Genomic DNA, 24,434 nt, shown 5'->3' on the forward strand with positions numbered 1-24,434 from the left:
ACAGGGCAGGGCAGGCAGGTGAGTGAGGGAAGGAGCTAAGAGAGCCCACCTCCTGTGCCTGCTCAGGTGATCCCAGGGCGACGTGGCAGCGTGGGGGCAGCCCGGCGGACCCTTGAAGTCAGAGAAGACCTTTCCTTGCTCACCTCCTCCCTCCACCATGCCATCATGGAGGCTTCAGGCTAAAGGCAGAAGACCAGGTAGTGTGCATCGTTTTAGTTTTTTTTTTTTCTCTTCCTTTAAAGTTTTAAATAATGTGATAGTCACAGAAAGGCTCCCAGAATACTACAAAAAACTGGCATCCAGCTTCTCCTTTACTAACAGTTTTCCTTTCTTTGTGCTGTCCGAGTGTATTGAAGCGTGTTGTGCTTTTACACATCATGTTAGGGCACATTGTGTGCTTTGTATGCATTTGGGGGCATTCTACAAATCCTAGTGCAGTGACCAAAATCAGGAAGCTAATGTTGACATTGTTAACAAATCAGGAAGTTAACATTGTTCTTGCTAGGATCCAACCAGATCATATTTTACATTTAGTTGTCAATTTGTGTAGTCTGCTTTAATCTGAAAACTGTGTGTATGTGTATGTGTTGGTACTAGGGCTTAATTGAACTCAGGGCTTGAACTCCATGCTGTCCCTCAGCTGCTTACAGATACATTTCTGCCTTTTTGGTGGTTGATTGGAGATAAGAATCTCGACTGGGCTGGGAAGTTGGCTCAGTGGCAGAGCGCTTGCCTTGCATGCCTAAGGCCCTGGGTTCGATTCCTCAGCACCACATACGCAAAAAGAAAAAAGCCAGAAGTGCTGTGGCTCAAGTGGTAGAGCACTAGCTTTGAGCTGAAGAGCTGAGGGACAGCGCTCAGGCCCAGAGTTCAGGCCCCACGACCGGATCCAAAAACAAACAAAAAAAAAAAGAATCTCAAGGACTTTTCTGGCTGTGTTGGTTTTGAACCCTTCAGATCTCAGCCTCCTATATAGCTAGGGTTACAGGTGTCAGTCACAGGCATGAGACCAGTGCTTGGTTTTCTAAATCTGAAATACTGTTTTAGTCCTGGTTGTTGTGTTGTCTTTTCTGACTCTGACAATTTGGCGGTGCAAGACCAATCTCCCTCTACTTCTCTCCTCGCAAGCGCTCCATGCTTATGAGACCAGTACTCCACTGCTATACCTCCAGACAGTTATTTCATAGCATATCGCTCCATTTTTATTTCTTTCCTGTTATTTCTCATTAGATTGAGATTGTGTATTCTGGCAGAAAACCATAAAAAATTATGCAGTGTCATTGTTATATAACTCCAGAAGGCACATACAGCCAACTTGTCTGGTGTGTTTGATTTAGTGTTGTGTTCTTAAATAATGAAAAGTGTTAGCACTCCAGAGGGAGGAAAAGGCCCACTCTGTGCATTTTCCAATTTCAGTGCTGTAAATACTCTCACTGAGGTCAATTTCAACGTAATGTCCTTCACCTCTGAATAAAAGTTTGGAAACATTCTTTTTCTCAGCTGGTAGGGGTCAGTTCTTTCAAACAAGTAGTCTTAGTTGTAGAGTATTTTTAGAGGTTGAAAAATTGCTTAAAATAGATTGTGATTATGGCTGTTCAATGCTGTACATATTACTAAAATGGTTTAATTGTATGGTTTAGGTAAGGTTTTTTTTTTTGTTTTTTTTTTTTTGCTGGTCGTGGGCCTTGAACTCTGGGCCTGGGTGATGTCCCTGTGCTCTTCAGCTCAAGGTGAGTGCACTGCCACTTGAGCCACAGCACCACTTCCGGTTTTCTAGTAGCTTATTGGAGATAAGAGTCTCACGGATGTTCTTGCCCGTGCTGGCTTTGAACCGAGAGCCTCAGATCTCAGCTTCCTCAGTAGCTAGGATTACAGGTGTGAGCCACCGGCGCCCGGCTGCTTTAGGTAAATTCTATGGCGTTTGAATTAAATATCAAACTGTTACTTTAAAATAAAAGTCATTTGGGGCTGGAAAGTTGGCTCAGTGGTAGAACGCTTGCCTTGCATGCCTGAGGCGCTGGGTTCGATTCCTCAGCACCACATAAGCAAAAAGAAAAAAAGCCGGAAGTGGCGCTGTGGCTCAAGTGGTAGGGCACTAGCCTTGAGCTGAAGAGCTGAGGGACAGTGTTCAGGCCCAGAGTTCAGGTCCCACAACCGGACCAAAAAAAAAAAAATAATAATAATAAAAAAATAAAAGTCATTTGGTAGCAGGGTTTTCTGGCTCATACCTGTAATTCCAGCTCTTGGGAAGCTGAGGCAGCAATATTTCAAGATTGAGACCAGCTTGGGCTAATTATTATGTAGTAAGAATTTACTGTCTTCTTGTTGGAAAGTTATTTGAAAACTTTTTTTTTAATTGCTGACAAAAAGATGGCTTTGGGCAAATAAATAAATGAAGTTGTATCTGTACAAGTCAATGGGCAGCTCAGTCTTTGTGGTTTAGGAAGTAGTTATAATGTAAAATGAAATATTTACAAATAAGTCTAATTTCAGAGCAGTAAAACAATGCCATGGTTAAAATAAATGAAAGTACTTTAATACTCTCCACACAGGAAAAGAAAAGATCCTGCCTTAAAACCAAAAAAAAAAAAAAAAAAAAAGTCACTTAGGGGATTGGGGTGATAGCTAATTGGCACAGTACTTGCTGGAATTACACGTGTGCCCCACCATACACCTGGCTTAACTTTCATAATTTTAAAGAGATCAGAAGTGGAAGGGTTGGAGGGAAGACTGAACAATATGATCAGTCATCAAAGGACTATGAGTAAACAGATCCTATGTAAAACTCTTCAGAAGGGGCTGGGAAGGTGGCTCAGTGGTAGAGCGCTTGCCTTGCATGCCTGAGGCCCTGGGTTTGATTCCTCAGGACCACATAAGCAAAAAGAAAAAAGCCGGAAGTGGCGCTGTGGCTCAACTGGTAGAGCTCTAGCCTTGAGCTGAAGAGCTGAGGGACAGCACCCAGGCCCAGAGTTCAGGCCCCACGACCGGACCCAAAAAAAAGAACAAACCTTCAGAAATAGAAATTACATTAGCATGGGCAATTGTACACTGTCTTACAAAGTGCTACTTAATTTTCTTTATGAAATCTAGAGTGTTCAGACAGCATTTGTTTGACAGTTAACTCTTCCATTCCACACTGTCTTCACTTTGATTGTGTTAGACCAGGTTTGTGTGTCATTGAAGGTACCATAATCTTTTACATATTAGGCCTGACTTTCTTTTCCACTTTAGCTGATAAGGCCTCATCTCCCCCACCTCAAAGATCTCCCTATTCTAATTCCCGGAATCTATGATTATGTTAGGATATTATATGGCAGAGGGAAACTTAGGTTGCAGATGAAATTAAGATTGCTAATTAACCTTGTAATGTGAGATTGTTCATTTATAATATCTATAGGAGGCTAGCATAATTACAAGAATTGCCTTAAAAAAAGGAGAATCAAGTTAGATTCAGAGAGAGATTTGAGTATGTCCTCCTGCCAACTTTGGAAATGGAGGAAGGAACCCCAGACCATGGAGTGGTTTCTAGAAGGTGGGAAAATTGAGACAGATCATTTTTTAAAGCAGGGGAGAAGGATAGCTAGTGATATTCCTTTGGAATGTTGTCCTCCAAAACTACAAGATAAATTCATGTTGTTTTAGGCCACCAATACTGGTAATTTGTTAAAGCAGCAATAGGAGAGCAAAATGTGCCTAACACTTTTATGTAACACAGTCTTCCCTCAGGGAGAGGACAGGGTGGGTGTAAAGATGGAAAATTGGGATCACAGATCTGTGGCACTCCCACCAAGAGAAACATGTAGAAATGAAGAGGAGTAAGGATGGAGCCTGAGGAAGTGGAAGCAACAAGGAAAGTTGAGATAGAGCAGTGGCAAGAAGGATTGAGAAGACCCATTGAGAAAACAGTACCCCAAAGCCATGGGAGTCAGAGTCAAACATTACAGAGTCCATATATGTTTGTGAAACGTTCTTAGTGGTGATCTGTGGAGAACAGTTTCAGTTAGGGGTAGAATCCAACTGTGTGCTTGCTTTGGCAGCACATACCCTAGAATTGGAATGATAGAGAGATGATTACAATGGAAACCCAACTGTAATGGATTAATTGGGGGTAAATAAATGGAAAGTGAAAGCCGGGCACTGGTGGCTCTTACCTGTCATCCTAGCTACTCAAGAGACTGAGATCTGAGAATCATGGTTCAAAGCCTGCCTGGGCAGGAAAGTCCATGAGACTCTTATCTCCAGTAAACCACCAAAAAAATGGAAAAATGAACAGAACTGGAGATCATCATGTTAAGTGGGCTGGGCCAAACTCAAAATCTCAAATATCATACATGTTCACTTCTAGATATAAAATTATAGGCAGGGTAAAAGGGAGATTCTAGCAGGAGAACCAACAGGAGATGAGGGAAAGGAGAGGGTTCTGGGAGATAAACATGATCCATAGACACACAATGTATGTGTATATGCATATGTGTGTCTAGCATGATGAAACTCAACTAAATACTGTCTGAAAGGTGAGGAGGTATGGGCATGGCAGTTCAAGCCTGTGGTCTTAGCTTCTTGAAAGCCAGGTAGCCTTTCCTGAAATGGTGACACTGATGGAATTTTTCCCATCCTTTCATGAGTAATTATCTCTTTCACTAGCTTACTGGTATGTGTAGCTGAGCCTCTTCGGTGGGACTCCTGGAGGGTTTTGTTTGTTTTTTAATTATTAAGTAGCTGTACAAAGAGATTACAATTCCATAAGTAGAGTTGGGACTTTTGTCTTAAAAGTTGAGTAATGAGGGCTAGGAAGGTGGTTCAGTGGTAGAGCGCTTGCCTTGCATGCATAAGGCCCTGGGTTCAATTCCTCAGCACCACATATGCAGGGGAAAAAAGCCAGAAGTGGCGCTGTGGCTCAAGTGGTAGAACGCTAGCCTTGAGGTGAAGAGCTGAGGGACAGCGCCCAGGCACAGAGTTCAGGCCCACGACTGGACCCAAAACAAAGAAACAAAAAAAAAGTTGAGTAATGATAAGAGCGGAATGATACCTATCTTTTTAATTATAAAAGATATTTTACTTCTACCAATTAACTGTGGAATTCAATCATGTGAAGATTATACATTTTCTAAAAATTTCGAGGCAGGGTTATGCAACATTTTATCTTTAAGTATATTTTATTATTTAAACAGTAATTATACATATTTATGCGGTCATTTATTTACTCAATACCTGAATGCACTCTGTAATGTTGGCATCTTTTTTTAAGTATCCCAGAAAATCAGTTTGGCAAAACACAAGTTTATCTCTTTTCCATCTAATGAACTTGAGCACTCTCATAAAATCTGCTTACTTCATTAGCTACAAACAGCTTCTACAAAGACAGCTCATAGATACAAACGTGGTATGCTAAATCCCTCTAATCTTCCTTCCTATTTTACTTTTCCTTCCCATTTTACTCGTCAAGCTAAGCAGCTAGTATGAGGCTGAAAAGCATCAGAACAAGCTCACACTTGATCCCACTTCTCAGGTTATGGGAACAGACGATTATCTCTAATCCAACAGGAAGAGCTTTTCAAGTTTATTGCCCATCAAAGTTTGGAGCTAAAAAATCTAAAATCAGTTGTTTAAGAAAGCAAGTATGGGAAAAGAGAACAATAGAGGGGGTTATCCTTCTTGATTAAAACATAAAAAGGAATGACAGGAAAGTGAAATGGGAAATATTATCAGAGTACTTGGCACACACACATAAAAATTAAACCTGGGGGCTGGGAAGGTGGCTCAGTGGTAGAGCACTTGTCTTGCATGCATGAAGCCCTGGGTTTGATTCCTCAGCACCACATAAGCAAAAAGAAACAAAAGCCAGAAGTGGTGCTGTGGCTCAAGTGGTAGAGCGCTAGCCTTGAGCTGAAGAGCTGAGGGACAGTGCCCAGGCCCAGAGTTCAGGCCCCACAACCAGACCCCCCCCCAAAAAAAAATTAAACCTGTTGGAATTATTTTAAGAAAAGAGAGGGAAAATGGGAGCTTGATGCCGGTAAGGTTGATGAGATTTAATTGTATGTATGTAAATGTTGCAATGAAATCTCCCTTGTCAACTGATGTATGCTAATTAAAAATCTTAATTTTAATAAAAGCTCACATTGGGGCTGGGAATGTGGGTTAGGGGTAGAGTGCTTGCCTAGCATGCATGAAGCCCTGGGTTTGATTTCTCAGTACCACATACACATATAAAGCTAGAAGTAAGGGGCTAGGAAGGTGGCTCAATGGTAGAGCGCTTGCCTTGCATGCATGAGGCCCTGGGTTCGATTCCTCAGCACCACATAAGCAAAAAGGAAAAAGCCGGAAATGGCACTGTGGCTCAAGTGCTAGCCTTGAGCTGAAGAGCTGAGGGCAGCAGCGCCCAGGCCCAGAGTTCAGGCCCCAGGACCGGACCCAAAAAAAAAAAAAGCCAGAAATAAGTGGTGCTGTGGCTCAAGTGGTAGAGTGCTAGCATTGAGCAAAAGAAGCTCAGGGACAGTGCCTAGGCCAAGTTCAAGCCCTAGGACTGGCAAAAAAACAAACTCATACCTGTAAGCCTAGCTACTTAGAAACAGACCTGGAGGGCAGAAAATTTTGCAAGATTTTATCTCCAATTAACAAAAAGCCAGACTGGAGGTATGGCTCAAGTGTTAAGAGTTCCAGCTGTGAGCAAGAAAGTTGAGACATGGAGGCCCCTAGCCCATGACCCAGTACTAGCAAAAAAAAAAAAAAAAACACAAGCCAGCAATGAGATGTTTAAATAAACAACACACATTTAAATATTTACAAAGATAAATGATTCTATGCTTAACCCATCTGACCAAATATTTTAAATGGAAGGAAACTAGTCTGGTGCCTCAAGTCCCACCGCTCTTCCACAACCCTCTTCCACAAGCCACTCATCCCTCGTTGACATCCACACATTGCACTTGTGCTATTTCCAAAATCACTCTTTCAGGGCTGGGAATGTGGCTCAGTGGTAGAGTGCTTGCCTTGCATGCATGAGGCCTTGGTGTCGATTCCTCAGCACCACATAAGCAGAAAAAGCCAGAAGTGGCACTATGGCTCAAGTGGTAGGCGCCATGACCGGCCAAAAACAAAAACCTAACAAATAAAATCGCTCTTTCTCTTAAGAATGCACATATCTTCTCTGATTAGCTACAATTTGCCACTTCTCTAAAACATCTCCTAAGTTATCTTCTCAAAAAAAAAAAAAAAAAGCCAGGGGCCAGTGACTCACCCTGTAATCCTAGCTATTTAGGAAGCTGAGATCTGAGGATCACAGCTCAAAGCCAGCTCGAGCAGGAAAAGTCCGTGAGACTCTTATCTCCAATAAACCACCAGAAAACTGGAAGTGGCACTGTGGCTCAAGTGGTAGAGTGCTTGCCTTGAGCTGAAGAGCTGAGGGACAGTGTCTAGGCCCAGAGTTCAAGCCACATGGCTGACCAAAAAAAAAAAAAAACAACAACTCTGAATTCACAGTGTGCCTTTTAGGGGCCTTCTACCTGCTTCTGCTCCCCTCCCCCCAACTATCCTCCCACCTTACTAAGGCACTCAAGTTGTTGAGGGATTTATCTGTCTCCACCCACTTCACTCTCAGCTTTTGGCTGACAGGGCACTGTCTTAACAATCCTCCTTACAGCTGGTCTTGGCATCAGTTAACCTTGGCCAAAAATGTAAATGATCCCAGCTTTTGGCTCCTTTTGTTTCCATTCTCAGGTGGTGCCTAGAAATCTTGTAAATTACCTTCAGATGCCACAAAAGTCCAACTCAAGTCATTCTATCACATCTCTACACTCCTCCCTCATAGCAAATAACTACTCATTTCACAGGAAGAACAAAACCATCGAATAGGACTGGAAATAGACGAGCTTTACAGATTGCCCTCTCTTGACTAAGGATGAGGTCTCCCCCCAGTGTCTGAAACACTAGCCAAGGGCTCTGGGTTCTTTTCTTCCAAATCTTCTGCAAATTCTCTCACTTTTGCATGTCACCTTTCTGAGAATTTCTTCCCTGGGTTAAAACATCTAAGATCCTTTTTTTGGTAAAGACAAAATAGCATGTCAAACTGGGCACCGGTGGCTCACACCTATAATCCTATCTACTCAGGAGGCTGACATCTGAGGATCGCAGTTCAAAGCCAGCCTGGGCAGGAAAGTCTGTAAGACTCTTATCTCCAATAAACCACTTGAAAAATTGGAAGTGGCGCTATGGCTCAAGTGAGCGCTTGCCTTGAGCTGAAGAGCACAGGGACAGTGCCCAAGCCCAGAGTTCAAGCCCCATGACCGACAAAAAGAAAAATAGCATGTCAAAAAACAGTTTGCTTTCTCCTCAAGTTACTGCCTTCTTTTTCAGATCTTTAGTGAGTTTTTGCTTTTATTTGCTTGTGGTTTGTTTGTAATATTGGGATGTAAAACCAAGGCACGGTCAAATCTTTAACAATGTCAAATATGTCTCTTCACTTTCCATTTCTTTCTTTCTTTTTTTTTTTTTGGTCAGTGTGGGTGAACTCTGAGCCTAGGTGCTGTCCCTGAGCTCTTCAGCTCCAGATGAGTGCTCTACCACTTGGGCCACAATGCCAGTTACAGCTTTTTCTGTTTATGTGGTGCTGAGGAATCGAACCCAGGGCCTCATGCATGAGAGGCAAGCACTCTACCACTGAGCCACCTTCCTAGCCCACCACATTTTCTTTATCCATTCTTTAGGTGTTGGGCACCTGGGCTGATTGCACTGTTTGGCTATTGTGAATAGGGCTGAGATATAATGCTTGTGTTGTGCGTCTCTATTGTACATTGACTTGCATTTTTTCAGATGTATGCCCAAAAGTGATATAGCAAGATCATGAGGTAGTTCTTTTTTTTTTTTTGGGGGGGGGGTCTGGTCGTGGGGCCTGAACTCTGGGCCTAGGCACTGTCCCTCAGCTCTTCAGCTCAAGGCTAGAGCTCTACCACTTGAGCCACAGCGCCACTTCCGGCTTTTTTCTTATGTGGTGCTGAGGAATTGAACCCAGGGCCTCAGGCATGCAAGGTAAGCGCTCTACCACTGAGCCACCTTCCCAGCCCCAGGTAGTTCTATTTTTAATGATGAACCTCCATATTGATTTCCATACTGGTTATATGTATTTATATTCCCAAGAAATGGTAAATTTTGAATGCCAATTTTGTTAGTTGCTATGTATATGTATTCTAGGCTCCCAAGTATTTTCATTCAGACAAAAGAATATCTTTCTTGATCTTCGTCTTGCTTGTTTTATCCTGAACTATAAATTAGATGCACTGACTTTCTCATTTCCTTCATTCTTCATCAACATGAACTCTGCCTCTGTTCGCTGACATTGGGCTAGCCAATGATTCCATAGCTCAAGAGAGAAATTTTGTGATTTTTCTCCTCCCTCCCTTCCTTCCTCACCCTCTCACCCTCTCTTCTCTCCCCTTCTCCTCCTCTCCCCTTTCCTCTTTCCTCTCCTCCCCTCTTTCCTCTCCTCTCCTCTCTTTCCTCTCTCTTTCTCCTTACCCTCCTTTCTTTTTTCTCTCCTCTCTCCCTCTCCTCTTTGTATCTCCTCTCTTTCTCTCCTCTTCTGTGCCAGTTTGGGGCTCTGAGCCTGGGCACTGACCCTGAGCTTTTCACTCAAGGCTAGTGCTCAACCACTTGAGCCACAGCTCCACTTCCAGCTTTTTTGATGTTTAATTGGAGATAAGAGTCTCATGGACTTTCCTGCTCAGGGCTTGCTTCAAACTGCTATCCTCAGATCTCAGCTTGAATCTTGAATAGCTTAGATCATAGGCATGGGTCACTGGGGCCAAGCTCTTAGAATTCCTTAATGTAACCTGAGTGCTTTTGGCTTAAAGATTGAGATGAAGTGATACCACATACTTTTCTTTTACTTTTGTTAACACTGCACTGTCTCGTCCTTTAATAGACAAACAAGAATTGAATTTCAGTTAAGTGCTGTGTTTTTTCAAAGCAACACCAAGGGGCAGGCTCACTTAAAATCAAAAGTACAGAAGGAACTATTGTGTAATATTTGCTACCTTTTCTGTTCAAGTATGAAACATGTAGGAATTCAGAGGAAATAATACTTAGGAATAAAATAAATTAGGAATAGACAAATTTTAGGATAAATGTAAGAAATCTTAGTTTTGAGGGGAGATGGTATCCACTAAATGAAAGTTGGTATGGGCCTAGGGTCTTAAGATCTCAGAAGCAACAAGTGGAAGTAGTAGCTCAGACTTGCTCTCCAGGCTCTGGTGCCTAAACCAGCTTGCTTGCTTTTAGTTTCTTCAACTTGTAACTTTCTCCTTTTGTTCAGTTCAGTTGTGGCACACAAAGAGTTTCATTCAGCTTCACTCAACCTTTGGTATTCAGCTGGAAGTCACTTTCACAAGGAGGCATCTGATCTCCTCCCCTTAGGCAGAGGGATAGTCTCTGGTACCCGGTGTTTTTTTGTTTCTCTCAAAGATAGCCTTTATTATAATTGCTCCCTGAGTACAGGGACCAGGTCTAGTTTAGCCAGAACTCTATTCCAAGTACCAAGAGCATAGTACACAATAGGTGCTTGATATTATGCATCAGTTAAATAAAAATTGACTGGGCATGGTAGCATAGGCCTGTAATTCTAGCACTCAGACTGAGGAAGGAGGATCATGAATTCAAGGCCAATCTGAGCTGTATAGTGAGTTCAAGACTAGCCTGGAGCATAATGAAAGCTTGCTTCAAAAAAAAAGGCAGAACAAAACATAAAGGGAAAAAATAATAGTTTGGGGGTCAGTTCAATGGTAGAGTAGTGCTTTCTTAGCATGCACAAATGCTCTAGCACCAGGGCAGGGGAAAAATGTCAACGTGAACATTTTTAAATGCCTGGGTGTTATCACTTCCTTTCTCCTCATTATAAACTTATGTAGATATCATACCAGTTACAGATGAAGCTAGAGAAATAATTTGTCTAAGACTAGTGTCTCATGCCTATAATCCCAGCTACTCGGGAGGCTGAAACCTGAGGCTCACTGTTCACAGCTAGCCTGGGTAGGAAAGTTCATGAGATTCTTAATTTCTAATTAACCACCCAAAAGCCAGAAGTGGAGTGTGGTTCAAGTGGTAGAACATCAGCCTGGAGTGAAAAAGTTACGGGACATCATCCAAACCCTGATTTCAAGATCCAGTGCCAGCATAAAAAAGAAACCAAAAAGCGCTGGAAAGGTGGCTTAGTGGTAATGTGCTTGCCTTGCATGCATGAGGCCCTGGGTTTGATTCCTCAGCACCACATAAACAGAAAAGGCTGGAAGTGGAACTGTGGCTCAAGTGATAGAGCACTAGTCTTGAGCTGAAGAGCTGAAAGACAGTGCCCAGGCCTAAAGTTCAGGCCCAACGACTGACCAAAAAAAAAAAAGTCATGACACTTTAGGAACTGAACAGTGCCACCTCCATCTTCCTAGAGTCCCATCTGGGTTTGGGAATTAAATGGACATAGCATAGATTAATAGGAGAAAAGCATAGTACACGTTGGATGGGCATGGAGGGAGCCCTCACAGAGATAAGAGAACTGAAGTTATGATTAGCAGCTATAACTTTATACTGATTGGACAGAATAGTAACCTGGGACAATGTCATAAGACTGGGTTCCAATCAGCTGGGAAGATAAAAGTCTGTTTAACAATTGTTGCTTAGCCAGGTGCCAGTGGCTTACACCTGTAATTCAGGAGGCTGAGATCTGAGGATCATGGTTCAAAGCCACCCTAGGTAGGAGACTTTTATCTCCATCTAACCACCAGAAACCCAGAAAGTACCACTTCTGGCTCAAAGTGGTAGAGCACTAGCCTTGGGCAAAAGAGCACAGAGACAGTACCCAGACCCTGAGTTCAAACCCCATGATGAACAAAACAAAAGTTGTTTGTACTTAGTTCCTCTAGTTTTAACTTTCTTCTTCTTGAGGATATTGTACCTTTCTAGTAGAGGAAGGCTGTCTTTCACATGGGAATTTCGTCTGCTTTTGAGAAATAGAAAAAAGGTCAAAAAATCTTTTGTACTTACTGGTGTTTTGTTTCCTTTTGTTTTGTGTGTGTGCAGGTACTGAGGTTTAATCTGTTCCTTAGTTCTTTTCTCAAAGCTGGCACTCTACCACTTGAGCCACAGCACCACTTCATGGTTTTGGTGGTTAATTAGACATGAGTCTTATAGGCTTTCCTGCCTGGTTTGGCTTCTAACCACCATCCTCAGATCTCAGCCTCCTGATAGCTAGAATTAGAAATATGAGCCACCAACACCCAGCTTATACCTGCTGTTTGTATGTTTGAGAATTTTTATTAACATATTATTAGTTAGTTGTAAGGAGGGTGTTTCAATCTGACATTTACATAAATACCTATAATGTACCTGGATCAAACTCCATTCCCCAATCTCCACTTTTTCAAGTATATACTTGCTGTTTTATTGGACACTTAAAAACTTAACCAATATGCAACCTAAATAAGATATGCTGTCCTCATATATTTTAACCCCTCTTATAGCAAGGATGGATCTAGATCACTTTAGAGCCAAAGCCAGTGTTGCCTTTTGTCTTTTATTTTCATCTCACCAATAAAAGCCAACTTTTTCTGAGTCATGTGACCTCCAATCAGCACCATCTGCTCAAAATGCCTTTGCTGTGCCTCTGCTTACAATCTTTGAATAGACTTAATTGCCTTTGCTTTCCCAGACTCATTTCCATCATAGACCCTGTGATGCGAAATATACAAATGACTTACTTACTTTGTCTCAGTCTATGTACTCAGCCTCAGGGAGGAAGCTCTGTGACCTAGTAGACAGTCAGCATGATCTATACCTGCTATGCTACCATAAAGGTTGGTTCAGGGTAAGACTTATGTCCCTGTATTGCTAGTCATGGCATGTTTAGACTTGGTGAAGACTTGGATCTTCCTCTTTCCAGCTGGCTTTGGGCCCTGGAAGCATGAAGATTGAAACCTCTTTTGCCCACGTGTTTCCCAGCAGGACAAACAGGAGGGCAGAAATGACTCTGAAGTGTCTCGTTTCTGATGATATTCCACAAGTCCTGTTCAGTCTTGCCTGAAGCTTGCTTCCCCAATGCTTTTCACTAATTTGAGTGAGTTAAGTTTTTTTACCAGTGTAAGCCTGCTTGGGTTGAGATTTTTGTGATTCAGTAGAATCACTTGGTACTATGTTGAACATGAACTATAGAACTTGTGTGGGGCTGGGAAGGTGGCTCAGTGGTAGAGTGTTTGCCTTGCATGCAGGAGACCCTGGGTTTGATTCCTTAGCATCACATAAAAAGAAAAAGCCAGAAGTGGCGCTGTGGCTCAAGTGGTAGAGCGCTAGCCTTGAGCTGAAGAGCAGAGGGACAGTGCCCAGACCCAGAGCTCAGGTCCCACAATGACAAAAAAAAGAAAAAGAACTTGTGGATGGGGATAGGAAGGAAGGAAAATCTGGAAGATAGGGAAGGAGTGACATTGTCCAAAAAGAATTGTACTCTTTTTTTTTTTGGGGGGGGGGGTGTCCATCATGGAGCTTAAACTCAGGTCCTGGGTGCTGTCCCTAAGCTTTTATGTTCAAGGCTAGCACTCTACCACTTTAACCTATAGCTCTACTTCTAGTTTTTTGGTGGTTAACTGGAGATAAGAGTCTCACAGACTTTCCTGCCCAGGGTGGTTTCCAACTGCGATCCTCAGGTCTCAGCCCCCGAGTAGCTAGGATTACAGGCGTGAGCTGCGGAACCAGCACCTGGCTAAGAAATGTCCTCTTTCCCTGACATGTAACTGCGACCCCTCTGAATATCACGCCTGTAATCCTAGCTACTCAGGAGATCTGAAGATCGAGGCTCTGAGCCAGCCCGCGCAGGAAAGTCCATGAGACTCTTATCTCCAATAAACCACTCAGAAATTGGGAAGTGGTGTTGTGGCTCAAGCGGTAGAGTGCTCACCTTGAGTGAAGAGCTGAGGTATAATGCCTAGGCCCAGAGTTCAAGCCCCACGACTGACAAAGAGAGAAAAGAAATCAATAGAATGCTAACCAAACAGGACCTGAAAGCCATTGGACATATTTCCTCTCTCTCACTCTTCCTTCCCTCTCTCCCTCTTCCTTCTTCCTCTCTCTTTCTCCCTCTTCTCTCCTTTCTCTCCCCCCTACTCACCATCCATCCCCTCTCTCATACTGGCTTTGAACTCTGGCCCTTAGGCTTCCTAGGAAGGTGCTTCACCAATTGAGCCATTCTCTCAGCCCACTTTTCTTTCATTATTTTCAAACAGGGCCTTATTTTATGTCCAGGTCTATATCTAGATCATGCTCTTCCACCTACCCTTCCCATATAGCTAGGATGACGGGCACACAGCACTGTCCTCTCAATCTCAGCCTCTGAATTATACAGTAGGAGCCACTGTACTGATTGATTTGCTCTTTTGTTACTGTTTCCATTTTGTACAGGTTTAAGTCACTTCCTGGGATTCTTTTTTTTTTTTTTTGTCGGTCCTGGGGCTTGAACTCTGGGCCTGGGCGCTGTCCCTCAGCTCTTCAGCTCAAGGTGAGCGCTCTACCACTTGAGCTACAGCGCCACTTCCGGTTTTCTGGTGGTTTATTGGAGATAGGAGTCTCATGGTCTCTCCTGCCTGGGCTGGCTTTGAACCGCGCGCGATCCTCAGATCTCAGCCTCCTGAGTAGCTAGGATTACAGGCGTGAGCCACCAGCGCCCGGCTACTTCCTGGGATTCTTAGAATTGTCTTGGTACGTGTTCTCAAGGGCCAGAGAAAGAAAGCTGTAAGATAACATGGCAGCAATGACTGTTAAGCAGATTTTGTAGTTTTAGGAATTGGGACTTGTAAAATTTGTTCAGTAGCTTGTGGAAAAATGGTACGAATGTTCATTTCTTTATCTGTTCCTCAGTTTTCTCTGTCAAAAGTGAGTATATTTAGAGAAGAGGACATGAGTTAGAATGTGCCTAGCTCTTCAGTATTATCTTCCAGCGTGGTGATTTTCACCTGTGCCCTTTCATATGTCTTGGTGACTATCCTGACGTAAATCCTGTAAATGAAAAGGGTAGATAAAGGAGGTTTCTGGTCTGGGAGACTAGAGGAGGCAAATTCATTCAACAGTGTTCAAGAGCCTGTAGAGAGCACCCAGCTGCACTACACCAATAACCGTTTTCATGTTGGAAAGATGGAACATTGCGTCCTTCTTGCCCTGAGGATTTCACAGATGGCATCTCTGCACTTAAACCTTTCAAAACCTTTTCAGAGGGCGAATGAGAGCGAAATGATGCAAGTGTTTCATATGTATGTATGAAAATAGAATGATAAAAAGCAGTTGGGATTGTTTTAAGAAGGGGGGTAAGGGAGAGTGATGGGGGGTGAGGTTGATGAGTACATTGGATGCATATGTGGAAAAACTCCCTTGTACAACTAACATACAGTAACAAAAAAATTTTTTTTTAATTTTGGTCCTTCTAAGGACCAAATCTACTAGAAAAAAATCTGTAAATGTGTAATAATTTTCCATCATGAAGGTAAGGTTTCTCAGAGACATTGACAAACATGGAGCCAAGCTGGCAAAGATATAAACTATTTCTTTATTTCCATTTCTGAAGTGAATATGAATTTTTGGGTTGATTTGACATTTAAAATAGTACTTCTGTACAAATCATCTCAGAAAATATACTGCATTTGTTAAGCCACACAAAAACTATTGCTGAAATCCTATTAAATCCTCTGGCCCACCTGTACTTTTATATTCAATGCACTTCTGATGTTTTTCACCATTTTTCTATAGTTGCAAAAAACAAGCCATCTTGGGACAAGAGTAGAATTTGATCACAAATAATCCACTTGACTGCTTCTTTATAGACTCATGAATTGCTTTTAAGGAGTACTTATGTAGGGAACCTAGTTGCACAAGCTTTTCCTATTTTACAGTGGGTTCTTTCCTTGACTATAATCTACTACAGTTAGCAAAGTGTGTGCTAGATAATAAAGAACTGAAACTAAGAATGTTAATTGCCTCATATATAGTTTTATGGTTATACTCATGTCAGTACAGCCTTCAAGGATAGAGGACTGCAATTCAGGAGAACAAACTTTGGTGGGGCAAGACAGAAAGCTGCATGGCTTGGCATGTTAATTCTAAAAGACAAGCCAGAGACACTCAGAATAGTAAATAGGTTTAGACTTCTCTCTCTTTCAGAAAAACTGTGTTTAGACTTGGAGTTTCAATTCACTAGTGTTTCTTTATAAATGCTTCTTTTTTCAAAGTTTTGTTTTGAAGTGGTTTAACTGCTTCTTATCACTAACCTCTTAAAGAGGAGAAGTTAAAATCCGTTGAGGAAAAAACAGGCATGGAGATGCATACCTGTAATCCCAGAATTCAGAAGGCTGAGGCAGGAGTTGCAGACCAGCCTGAACTACATAGAAATTCAAGGCTAGTAGGAGCTTCAAGGCAAGACACTGTCTCATAAGACAAACAAAACTTTGATTTAAGTAGCAATTTAAGAGAACTGGGAAAATTTCCAGGTCACTAAAGGTTTGGAGGCAATAGTCTTCAATTTTAGACCACTGTTTCCTTTGAAGGTATGTTTTGGGTTGGCTTTGATTTTATGGGAAACAGTTTTAAAAAGTGACTAGAGGGGCTGGGAAGGGGCTGGGAAGGTGGCTCAGTGGTAGCGTGCTTGCTTTACATGCATGAGGCCCTGGGTTTAATTCCTCAGCTCCACATAGGCAGAAAAGCCGGATGTGGCGCTGTGGCTCAAGTGGTAGAGCGCTAGCCTTGAGCTGAAGAGCTGAGGGACAGCGCCCAGGCCCAGAGTTCAGACCCCACAACTGACAAAAAAAAAAAAAAAAGTGACTAGAGCTGGGCATTGGTGGTCACACCTGTAATTCTAGCTGCTCAGGAAGCTGAGATCTGAAGATCCTGATTGGAAGCCAGCCTGGGCAGGAAAGTCCAAGGCTTTATTTCCAAAATAAAACAGCAAAAAGCCAGAAGTGGAGGTGTGGTTCAAGTGGCAGAGTGCCAGCTTTGAGAAAAAACAAACACACACACAAAAAAAAAAAACCCTAAGGGCTAGTGTCCTTAATTCAAGCCCTAAAAATAGCACACAAAAAAATGGCTAAAATATGACAGAAAATTTTAAGGATGAATTCATCTTTACTGAAAACCAAGATTTCCCTTTCTCCCAATTCATATTTTTAATGTAAAACTGAATGAAGCCTTACATTCTTTGGCCCACCCAGCTCCATCTGTTCCCTCCCCTCCACTCACACACATTCATTATACACTCTATTTCACGGCATAGCCGTAGATGTGGGGCCGCACCAGTGTCCAGGACAGTGGGGCCTGGACATGTTGCAGTTTCAGCTTAGAGAAGCCGGCGCGCTCCAGGGTCTTCCAGCTCTCTCTGGTCAGTTTGCACCCATCAAACAGAAGGAACCAGGCAGGTTCCAGGACCTGTTGCCAGAAGTAATTCCAAGTAGAACGTTCATCTGCCACATGTTCCATGAAACAAAAGGCTCCTCCCTGAGAAAGAAAGAAAAAACATTTGAAGGGCACTGATTTTGGGAAAACAGTTTTATAAAATGAGCATAGCTTACTTCACTTAATATAATTTCTTCCAAGTCTTTCCCTTGCCTGATGAATGGGACAATATTCTTTCTCATGTAAGCACAGAATTCCATTGTGTATGTATACTACATTTTCTTGATCCATTCATCCAGTGAGGGGCATCTGGCTATGGTAAAATAATGCTGCCATGAACATAGTTGTACTGAGCTTTAATGTGGCCTGGTTTGAGGTCAATTGGATAAATTGTATGAAGCAAAGTAAGCCAGACCCAAAAAAACATAGGTTGCATGCTTTCCCTCATTTGTAGTAATTAGAATGTACCTATAAATCTACAAGTAAACACAATGGATGGTAAAAGACAAAAAAATACACTTGGACATGATAAATTAAATAAGAATTTACACATTCACTCAGTGAGACCAAAGGAAGATATACTTAAGAGAGGATCACAAGGCTCAGTAGCTATGTGTATATGGTCATGTAAAAATATGTTTATCAAAATGAACTAAAAAAATGGAAATGAGGTTTTTTTGTTATTTTACTTTTTGGTGTTTTTTTTCCTCTGTGTTGCTATTTTTGACTTCTTTTTATCTTCTATGTTAAGTTTATCTATTTGCAGTGAGGGGAGGGTACAGGGGAGCACAGAAATGGAAGGAAAAAGGATGAACTAATGCAGCAGTGATACTCACTAGACACTGTGTTGAAAATGAACTACATAACTTATGGGGAAAAGGGATTAGGAGGGGAAAAACTGGACGAAATGAGGGAAGAGATGACACTGTTCAAAAAGAAATGTACTCATTACCTGGCTTACATAACGGTAACCCCTCTGTACATCACCTTTACAATAAAAATAAAATTTAAAAAAATAAAATGAGCATAGCTTCTGATCTGATATGGCCTCCTAGGACAACCTGATTAGAAGTCATGAGAAAATTAAAACTTCGAAAGACATTGTTTTGGTCAGCCGTTTTAGGTTCAGTGAAGTTTTTTGTTTATTTTTGTGTGGGTCCTAGGGTTTGAACTCAGGGGTTGGGTGCTGTCTCTGAGCTTCTTTAGCTCAAGGCGAGGGCTCTACCACTTGAGCCACAGCTCTACTTCTGGCTTTTGGTAATTTATTGAAGAGTCTCATGGACTTTCTTGCCTGGCTGGCTTTGAACTAAAATCCTCAGATCTCAGCTAGGATTACAGGCATGAGCCACTGGGAGACGCTGTTGTGTCACATTTTATCCAAGTTTTATGTCACATCTTATCGGGATGTGGGATGGCTTTTGGTAATTTATTGAAGAGTTCCATGGAGCTCGCTGGGCATGGTGGCATGTCTGTGATCTGAGGGCTCTGGACATGCTGGCCCAGCATTGAAAGGCATCTCATGTTTGAGTTTTTGTGGCATGCCACCACCATTTCCTGTCCTGCCAGCGAGCAGGACATTTGGTATGCACATGACTTTGTATTGTTTCCCTAAATCTGAATTGTACTATATAGTAAAATCTGGACTAGACTATATAGTGTTTTGTAACCTTTTTGTTATTTAAGTATTTGAATATTCTAAACATGACTTAAATTTTACACAATATTCCATACCACTGAAGATAATGTTGGTTATTCTCATTCAGGGCCTGTCCATTTTTAACCATCATAAATACTGTTACAGTGAACATTCTTTAGTTTGTTTTGGCAGTACTGGGGTCTGAACTTACGCTTGCTAGGCAGCTACTCTACCAAGTGAGCCATTATACATCAGACTTGGTGATCATCTGTAATTATTGCTGAACAATTAATTTGCTTAGCAGTGGAATTGCTGAGTCACTGACCTGGGTCTTTTTCAAAGGGTTGGAGTAATTTTTTGAATTGACCTTTGGAAAAAATTGCATCACATTTAGACTCAAAGTAGTAACTGATATTTCCAGTAAACACTCATCCATACTGGCTTTTTTTTTACCTTTTTCCTATCTTTACCAAAGCAATGATATTTATCTTTAAAAAATATGTATATATTTAATATCCTTAATTGGGCAAAATCGGTGAGGGTGGGGGCGGGGGGTGGGAGTGGGGTGTGTGTGTGTGTGTGTGTGTGTGTGTGTGTGTGTGTGTGTGATGGTCGTGGGGCTTGAACTCAGGACCTAAGCACTGTCCCTGAATATTTTTGCACAAAGCTAGTGCTCTACCACTTGAGGCACAGCTCCACTTCCAGCTTTTTGGTAATTAATTGGAGACAAGAGTTTTATGGACTTTCCCATCTGGGCTGGCTTTACTCCCAATCCTTCTATCTCAACCTCCTGATTACAGCAGTGTACCACTACACCTGGTTGAGAATCAGTCTGTCTTTCTACTTTGAGGCAAAGACCAGGATCATATTTTGCTTATGACTCCTATCTTGAATACTTTTCTCTTGAGGATCTATCAGAAAATAAAGTGGAGGAAGAGTGAACAAATGCAGTCATTATATTCAGTGTACATTATGTAAAAATTGAACTATATAAATTGAGAGTAGAAGTGGGAGGCAGAAAAAGGAGAGAGAATGATAAAGGGGTGACATAGATCATACTTATAACCTGACTTATGGAATTGTAACCTCTCGGGATTTAATAAATTTTTTAAAAACTTTTAAGAAAAGAAAATGGGTCATAGAACATTTTCCTAGAATTGTAAGTTGAAGTGTTAGGATATACATACTTCATGATCAGCTCTGTTTAGAACAAAACCATTTTAATCTAGTAGATTTTGTGTGTGTGTATGCCATTCCTGGGCTTGAAGTTAAGAGCTTGGTTCTGTTCTTGAGGTTTTTTTTTTTTGCCCAAGATTGGCACTGTATCACTTGAGCTATAGTTCTCCTTCTGGCTTCTTAGTGGTTAATTGGAGAAAAGAATGTCTAAGGCTGGGAATGTGGCTTAGTGATTGCTTGCCTAGCATGCATGAAGCCCTGAGTTCGATTCTCTTTTTTTTAATATGTTTTTTATTGTGAAAATACTGTACAGATGGGTTAAGTTACATGAGCAAGGTAATGAGTATATTTCTTATCAAGCATTATTGCCTCCTCCTTTGTTTTTCCCCTACCATCCCTTCCCTCCCACCTCCACAACTACACTCTACACTCCCCGCCCCCCCCCCCCACCTACATTGTAAAGTTCATTGTTCAACAGGGTCAACCTGTATCCCTATTTAAACATTTTGTTTTTTCCCTTCCCCTCCCCAAATTATACCAACATCAAATACAGTGAAAACTGTATTTGGGTGGGTTCGATTCCTTAGTACCACATACACACAAAAAAAGCAGGAAGTAGTGCTGTGGCTCAAGTGGTAGAGTGCTAGCCTTGAGCAAAGAGAAGCTCAGAGACAGTGCTCAGGCTCTGAGTTCAAGCCCCAGGACTGGCAAAAAAGAAGAAAGGAGGAAGAAGAGGAAGAAGAATATCATAGACTTTCCTACCTGGGATTGGCTTTGAACCTTGATCCTCAGATCTCAGCTTCCTGAGTAGCTAGGATTGTAGGCATGAGCTACTAGCATGTAGCTAATGTTTTGTTTTTAAGATAACAAAGGTAATAAAAAGTAATCAGAGTTTTGTTTTTTTATGTCGGTTGTAGGGCATAAATTTGTTGCCTGGCACTATCCCTGAGCTCTTTTGCTCAAGGCTAGCACTCTTATCAGAGCTCTGCTTTTGGTTTTCTGGTGGTTAATTGGAGATAAGAGCCTCACAGATTTTCTTTCCCTGGCTGGCTTTAAACAGTTATCCTCAGATCTCAAGCTCCTTAGTAGCTATGACTACAAGGTATGAGTCACCAGGGCCTAGAGAAGAGTTTTAAGTATAAAGAATTTCAGACTTGGGGCTGGGAAGGTGGCTCAGTGGTAGAGTGCTTGCCTTGCATGCCTGAGGACCTGCGTTTGATTACTCAGCACCACATAAGCAAAAAGAAAAAAGCCAGAAGTGGCGCTGTGGCTCAAGTGGTAGAGCGCTAGCCTTGAGCTGAAGAGCTGAGGGACAGCGCCCAGGCCCAGAGTTCAGGCCCCACGACCGGACCCCCCCCCCCCCCCAAAAAAAAAAAAAAAGAATTTCAGACTTTACAGAAAGACATAAAATGAAAAGTTATTTTTCACATACAACCAGTTCTATTGAAAAGAATAATACTGTTAATATTTGTCTGTTATTCTTATTAACATATATGCAAATATGTATATCTTCCCACCCTTGTCCCTCCCCTCCTCCAAAGGACTTCGCTCCCTACATTCTGTGCTCCTATTGCTCCTTTTGGTTTAACTTTGCTCTTGGGGACTTTTTCACAATAACATAGGCCTCTCTTGTTTTGTTTTGGGTCTGGTCGTGGGGCCTGAACTCAGCCTGGGCGCTGTCCCTCAGCTCTTCAGCTCAAGGCTAGTGCTCTACCACTTGAGCCACAGCGCCACTTCCAGCTTTTTTCTTTTTTCTTATGTGGTGCTGAGGAATTGAGCCCAGGGCCTCTGGCATGCAAGGCAAGCGCTTTACCACTGAGCCACCTTACCAGCCCCCTCTCTTGTTTTTAAATAGCTGCAAGGAATTTGTACTAGGGGCAATTAGACAATCTCCTGTTGACCGTGTGTACTAATGTAAATACTAGTTTAACAAATATGTTGACATAAGGACACAATTTACACATTTATGGCTGTAGGATAAGTTTTTATTGGATATGTATGTGCATATCCAATGTACACCTGAAGCTTTGATGGTATTAAATGACCCTTCAGAAGGTACCTCCTCCAGTATACAGGATGTTCAGTTTCCCAAATCCATTCCCACACCACATTAGCAATGAGTGAATAGGTAAAACTGGTACCTTAAAGTACATTCTTTAGCTGGAAATCTGAGCACTTTTTTGTATAACTGGTTATAATTTGTATTTTGGTTTCTACATGTTGATTATCTTGTTTTTCTTACTGATATTTTTTAAACTGTCACTCTATCCAGGTGTTGGGGGCTCATGCCTGTAATCCTTGCTACTCAGGAGGCTGAGATCTGAGGATCACAGTTCATAGCCAGACTGGGCAGGACCAACACATACACACACACACACACACACACACACACACACACACACACACACACACACACACACACACACGTCAGCAATTTTATTGATTAGTAATCATTAGCACAAGGAGAATTAACCTTTTGTCTATCATCTTTATCAAACGCTGTATCGTTTTTATTTTATTTTATTTATTTATTTTTGTCAGTCGTGGGGCCTGAGGTCAGGGCCTGGGTCTGTCCCTCAGCTCTTCGGCTCAAGGCTAGTTAGTGCTCTACCACCTGAGCCACAGCGCCACTTCCTGTTTTTTCTGCTCATGTGGTGCTGAGGAATTGAACCCAGGGCCTCATGTATGCAAGGCAGGCACTCTACCACTGAGCCACCTTTCCAGCCCCTTATTTTATTTTTGTGCCGGTGCTAAAGCTTGAACTCAAAGCCTAGGCACTGTTCCTGGGCTTTTTTTGTTAAGGCTAGGGCTCTACTATTTGAACCATAGCTGGTTCTATACTGGTTAATAGGAAACAAAAGAGATTCATGGACACTTTCCTGCCCAAGCTAGCCTCCATTGTAGATCCTCAGGTCTCAGCCTCCTGTGAAGGCTAGGATTAACAGGAAGGAGCCCCTGGCATCTGACTGTTTTTATCTTTTTGTTTGTTTGTTTGTTATAAAGATGATTTACAGAGGGGTTACATAAGTCAGATAAAGAGTTCATTTATTTTTGGACAATGTCACCCCTTCCCTTGCTCTGTTTTTGCCTTCCATAAGTTGTACAGTTCATTTTCCACATAGTGTCTAGTGCATTTGTTCACCCTTTGTCCTTCCATTTGTGTGGCCCCCGGTGCCCTCTCAGAGACAGAGAAATGAACCGACAAGAGGAAGAAAACATAAACGGCCCCAAAGGAAAAACCTCTAGTGTCCCTTTCCGGGAGTTCATTTCAGTAAATATTCTTTTGCACGATCAGATGCACGCACACAGGCAGTGCGCCTTCGTGTGTGAATGCGTACAGCCCCTGCTTTCATTCTTCAGCTTTTGATTACATGACCTTTTTCGCGGCAGGGAGCTTACACTTCTGTATATTTAGACATCAGTTCTTCCCTTGGTAGCTTCTCAGACTCTAGTCTACCACTTACGTGCTCCAGCCTCTCCTCCTGGACTCGGGCTGCCACAAAGGCAGTTGATTCCCCGCCCGCCTCGCCCGTCTCACTCACCGGCCGCAGCACTCTGTGCACCTCTCGGAGAATCTGCTCGGGGTTGCGCACGGAGCACAGCACCAGGGTGCAGACCACCACGTCCACCGAGCCGTCGGCCACCTCCCGCATGTCCTCCCCGGCCGCCACCACGAAGCGCTCGAATTGCAGGTGGCGGCTCTCCACAAGGCTCTTGAACAAGAACCGCTCGAAGTTGGGGTTGGGGTCGATGCAGGTCACCCTGCACCCGGGCGGGTAGAACTTGAAGTTGGTTCCCGTGCCGCAGCCCAGCTCCAGCAGGGACAGCTTCCCCGAGGGCCCCGCAAACTCCTGCAGGTGGCCGAACAGCTCCTGCTTCCGGCTGGCCATCTGCGTGTTGTACATCACCGAGAACCGCGACAAGAAGTAGGGAAACCATCTTTTGCATATCCAGCTCCACAAGCCCAGAAAGTGCAGGAAGTACATGGGGAAGGCCACGATGTAGACGACCAGCTGAAGGATGAAGATGGCGAGCGCCATGGCTCAGGACACGAGCAACACCGCAAACTTACACAAGTCTCCGAGCAACAACTGCAGACCCGACTCTGAATTAATTACCCAGGCGGGCGTCGGGCCACTCCCCCGACAGAGCCACTGGCCGGGCCGGAGCCCCGGAGAACCAATCAGCTCGCCGCGCTGGGAAGACTCCAACTAATCAGCCT

The 24,434-nt window shown here is 42.7% G+C and overlaps 1 protein-coding gene across 2 annotated transcripts in view; it reads right to left on the bottom strand.

Annotated features, from left to right (window-relative positions):
• The window catches only part of Mettl7a (methyltransferase like 7A), a 45,199-nt gene extending 20,870 nt beyond the window's left edge, over positions 1-24,329 (bottom strand). The window contains exons 1-3 of one of the 2 annotated variants that reach the window (XM_042668723.1): positions 23,755-24,319; positions 17,244-17,502; positions 9,430-9,444 (exon numbers count right to left, since the gene is read on the bottom strand). In XM_042668723.1, the coding sequence (XP_042524657.1) occupies positions 17,266-17,502; positions 23,755-24,252 (735 nt within the window). In that variant the 5' untranslated portion in view covers positions 24,253-24,319 and the 3' untranslated portion in view covers positions 9,430-9,444; positions 17,244-17,265. Of the gene's footprint in view, positions 1-9,429; positions 9,445-17,243; positions 17,503-23,754 lie in introns of those variants that run through there. The other variant, XM_042668724.1, reaches the window with a different exon arrangement.
• Between the last annotated feature and the right edge of the window lie 105 nt (positions 24,330-24,434).

This window comes from Dipodomys spectabilis, unplaced genomic scaffold (genome assembly GCF_019054845.1).
Source record: "Dipodomys spectabilis isolate Male_0828 unplaced genomic scaffold, ASM1905484v1 ptg000477l, whole genome shotgun sequence".
NCBI classification, from domain to species: domain Eukaryota; kingdom Metazoa; phylum Chordata; class Mammalia; order Rodentia; family Heteromyidae; genus Dipodomys; species Dipodomys spectabilis.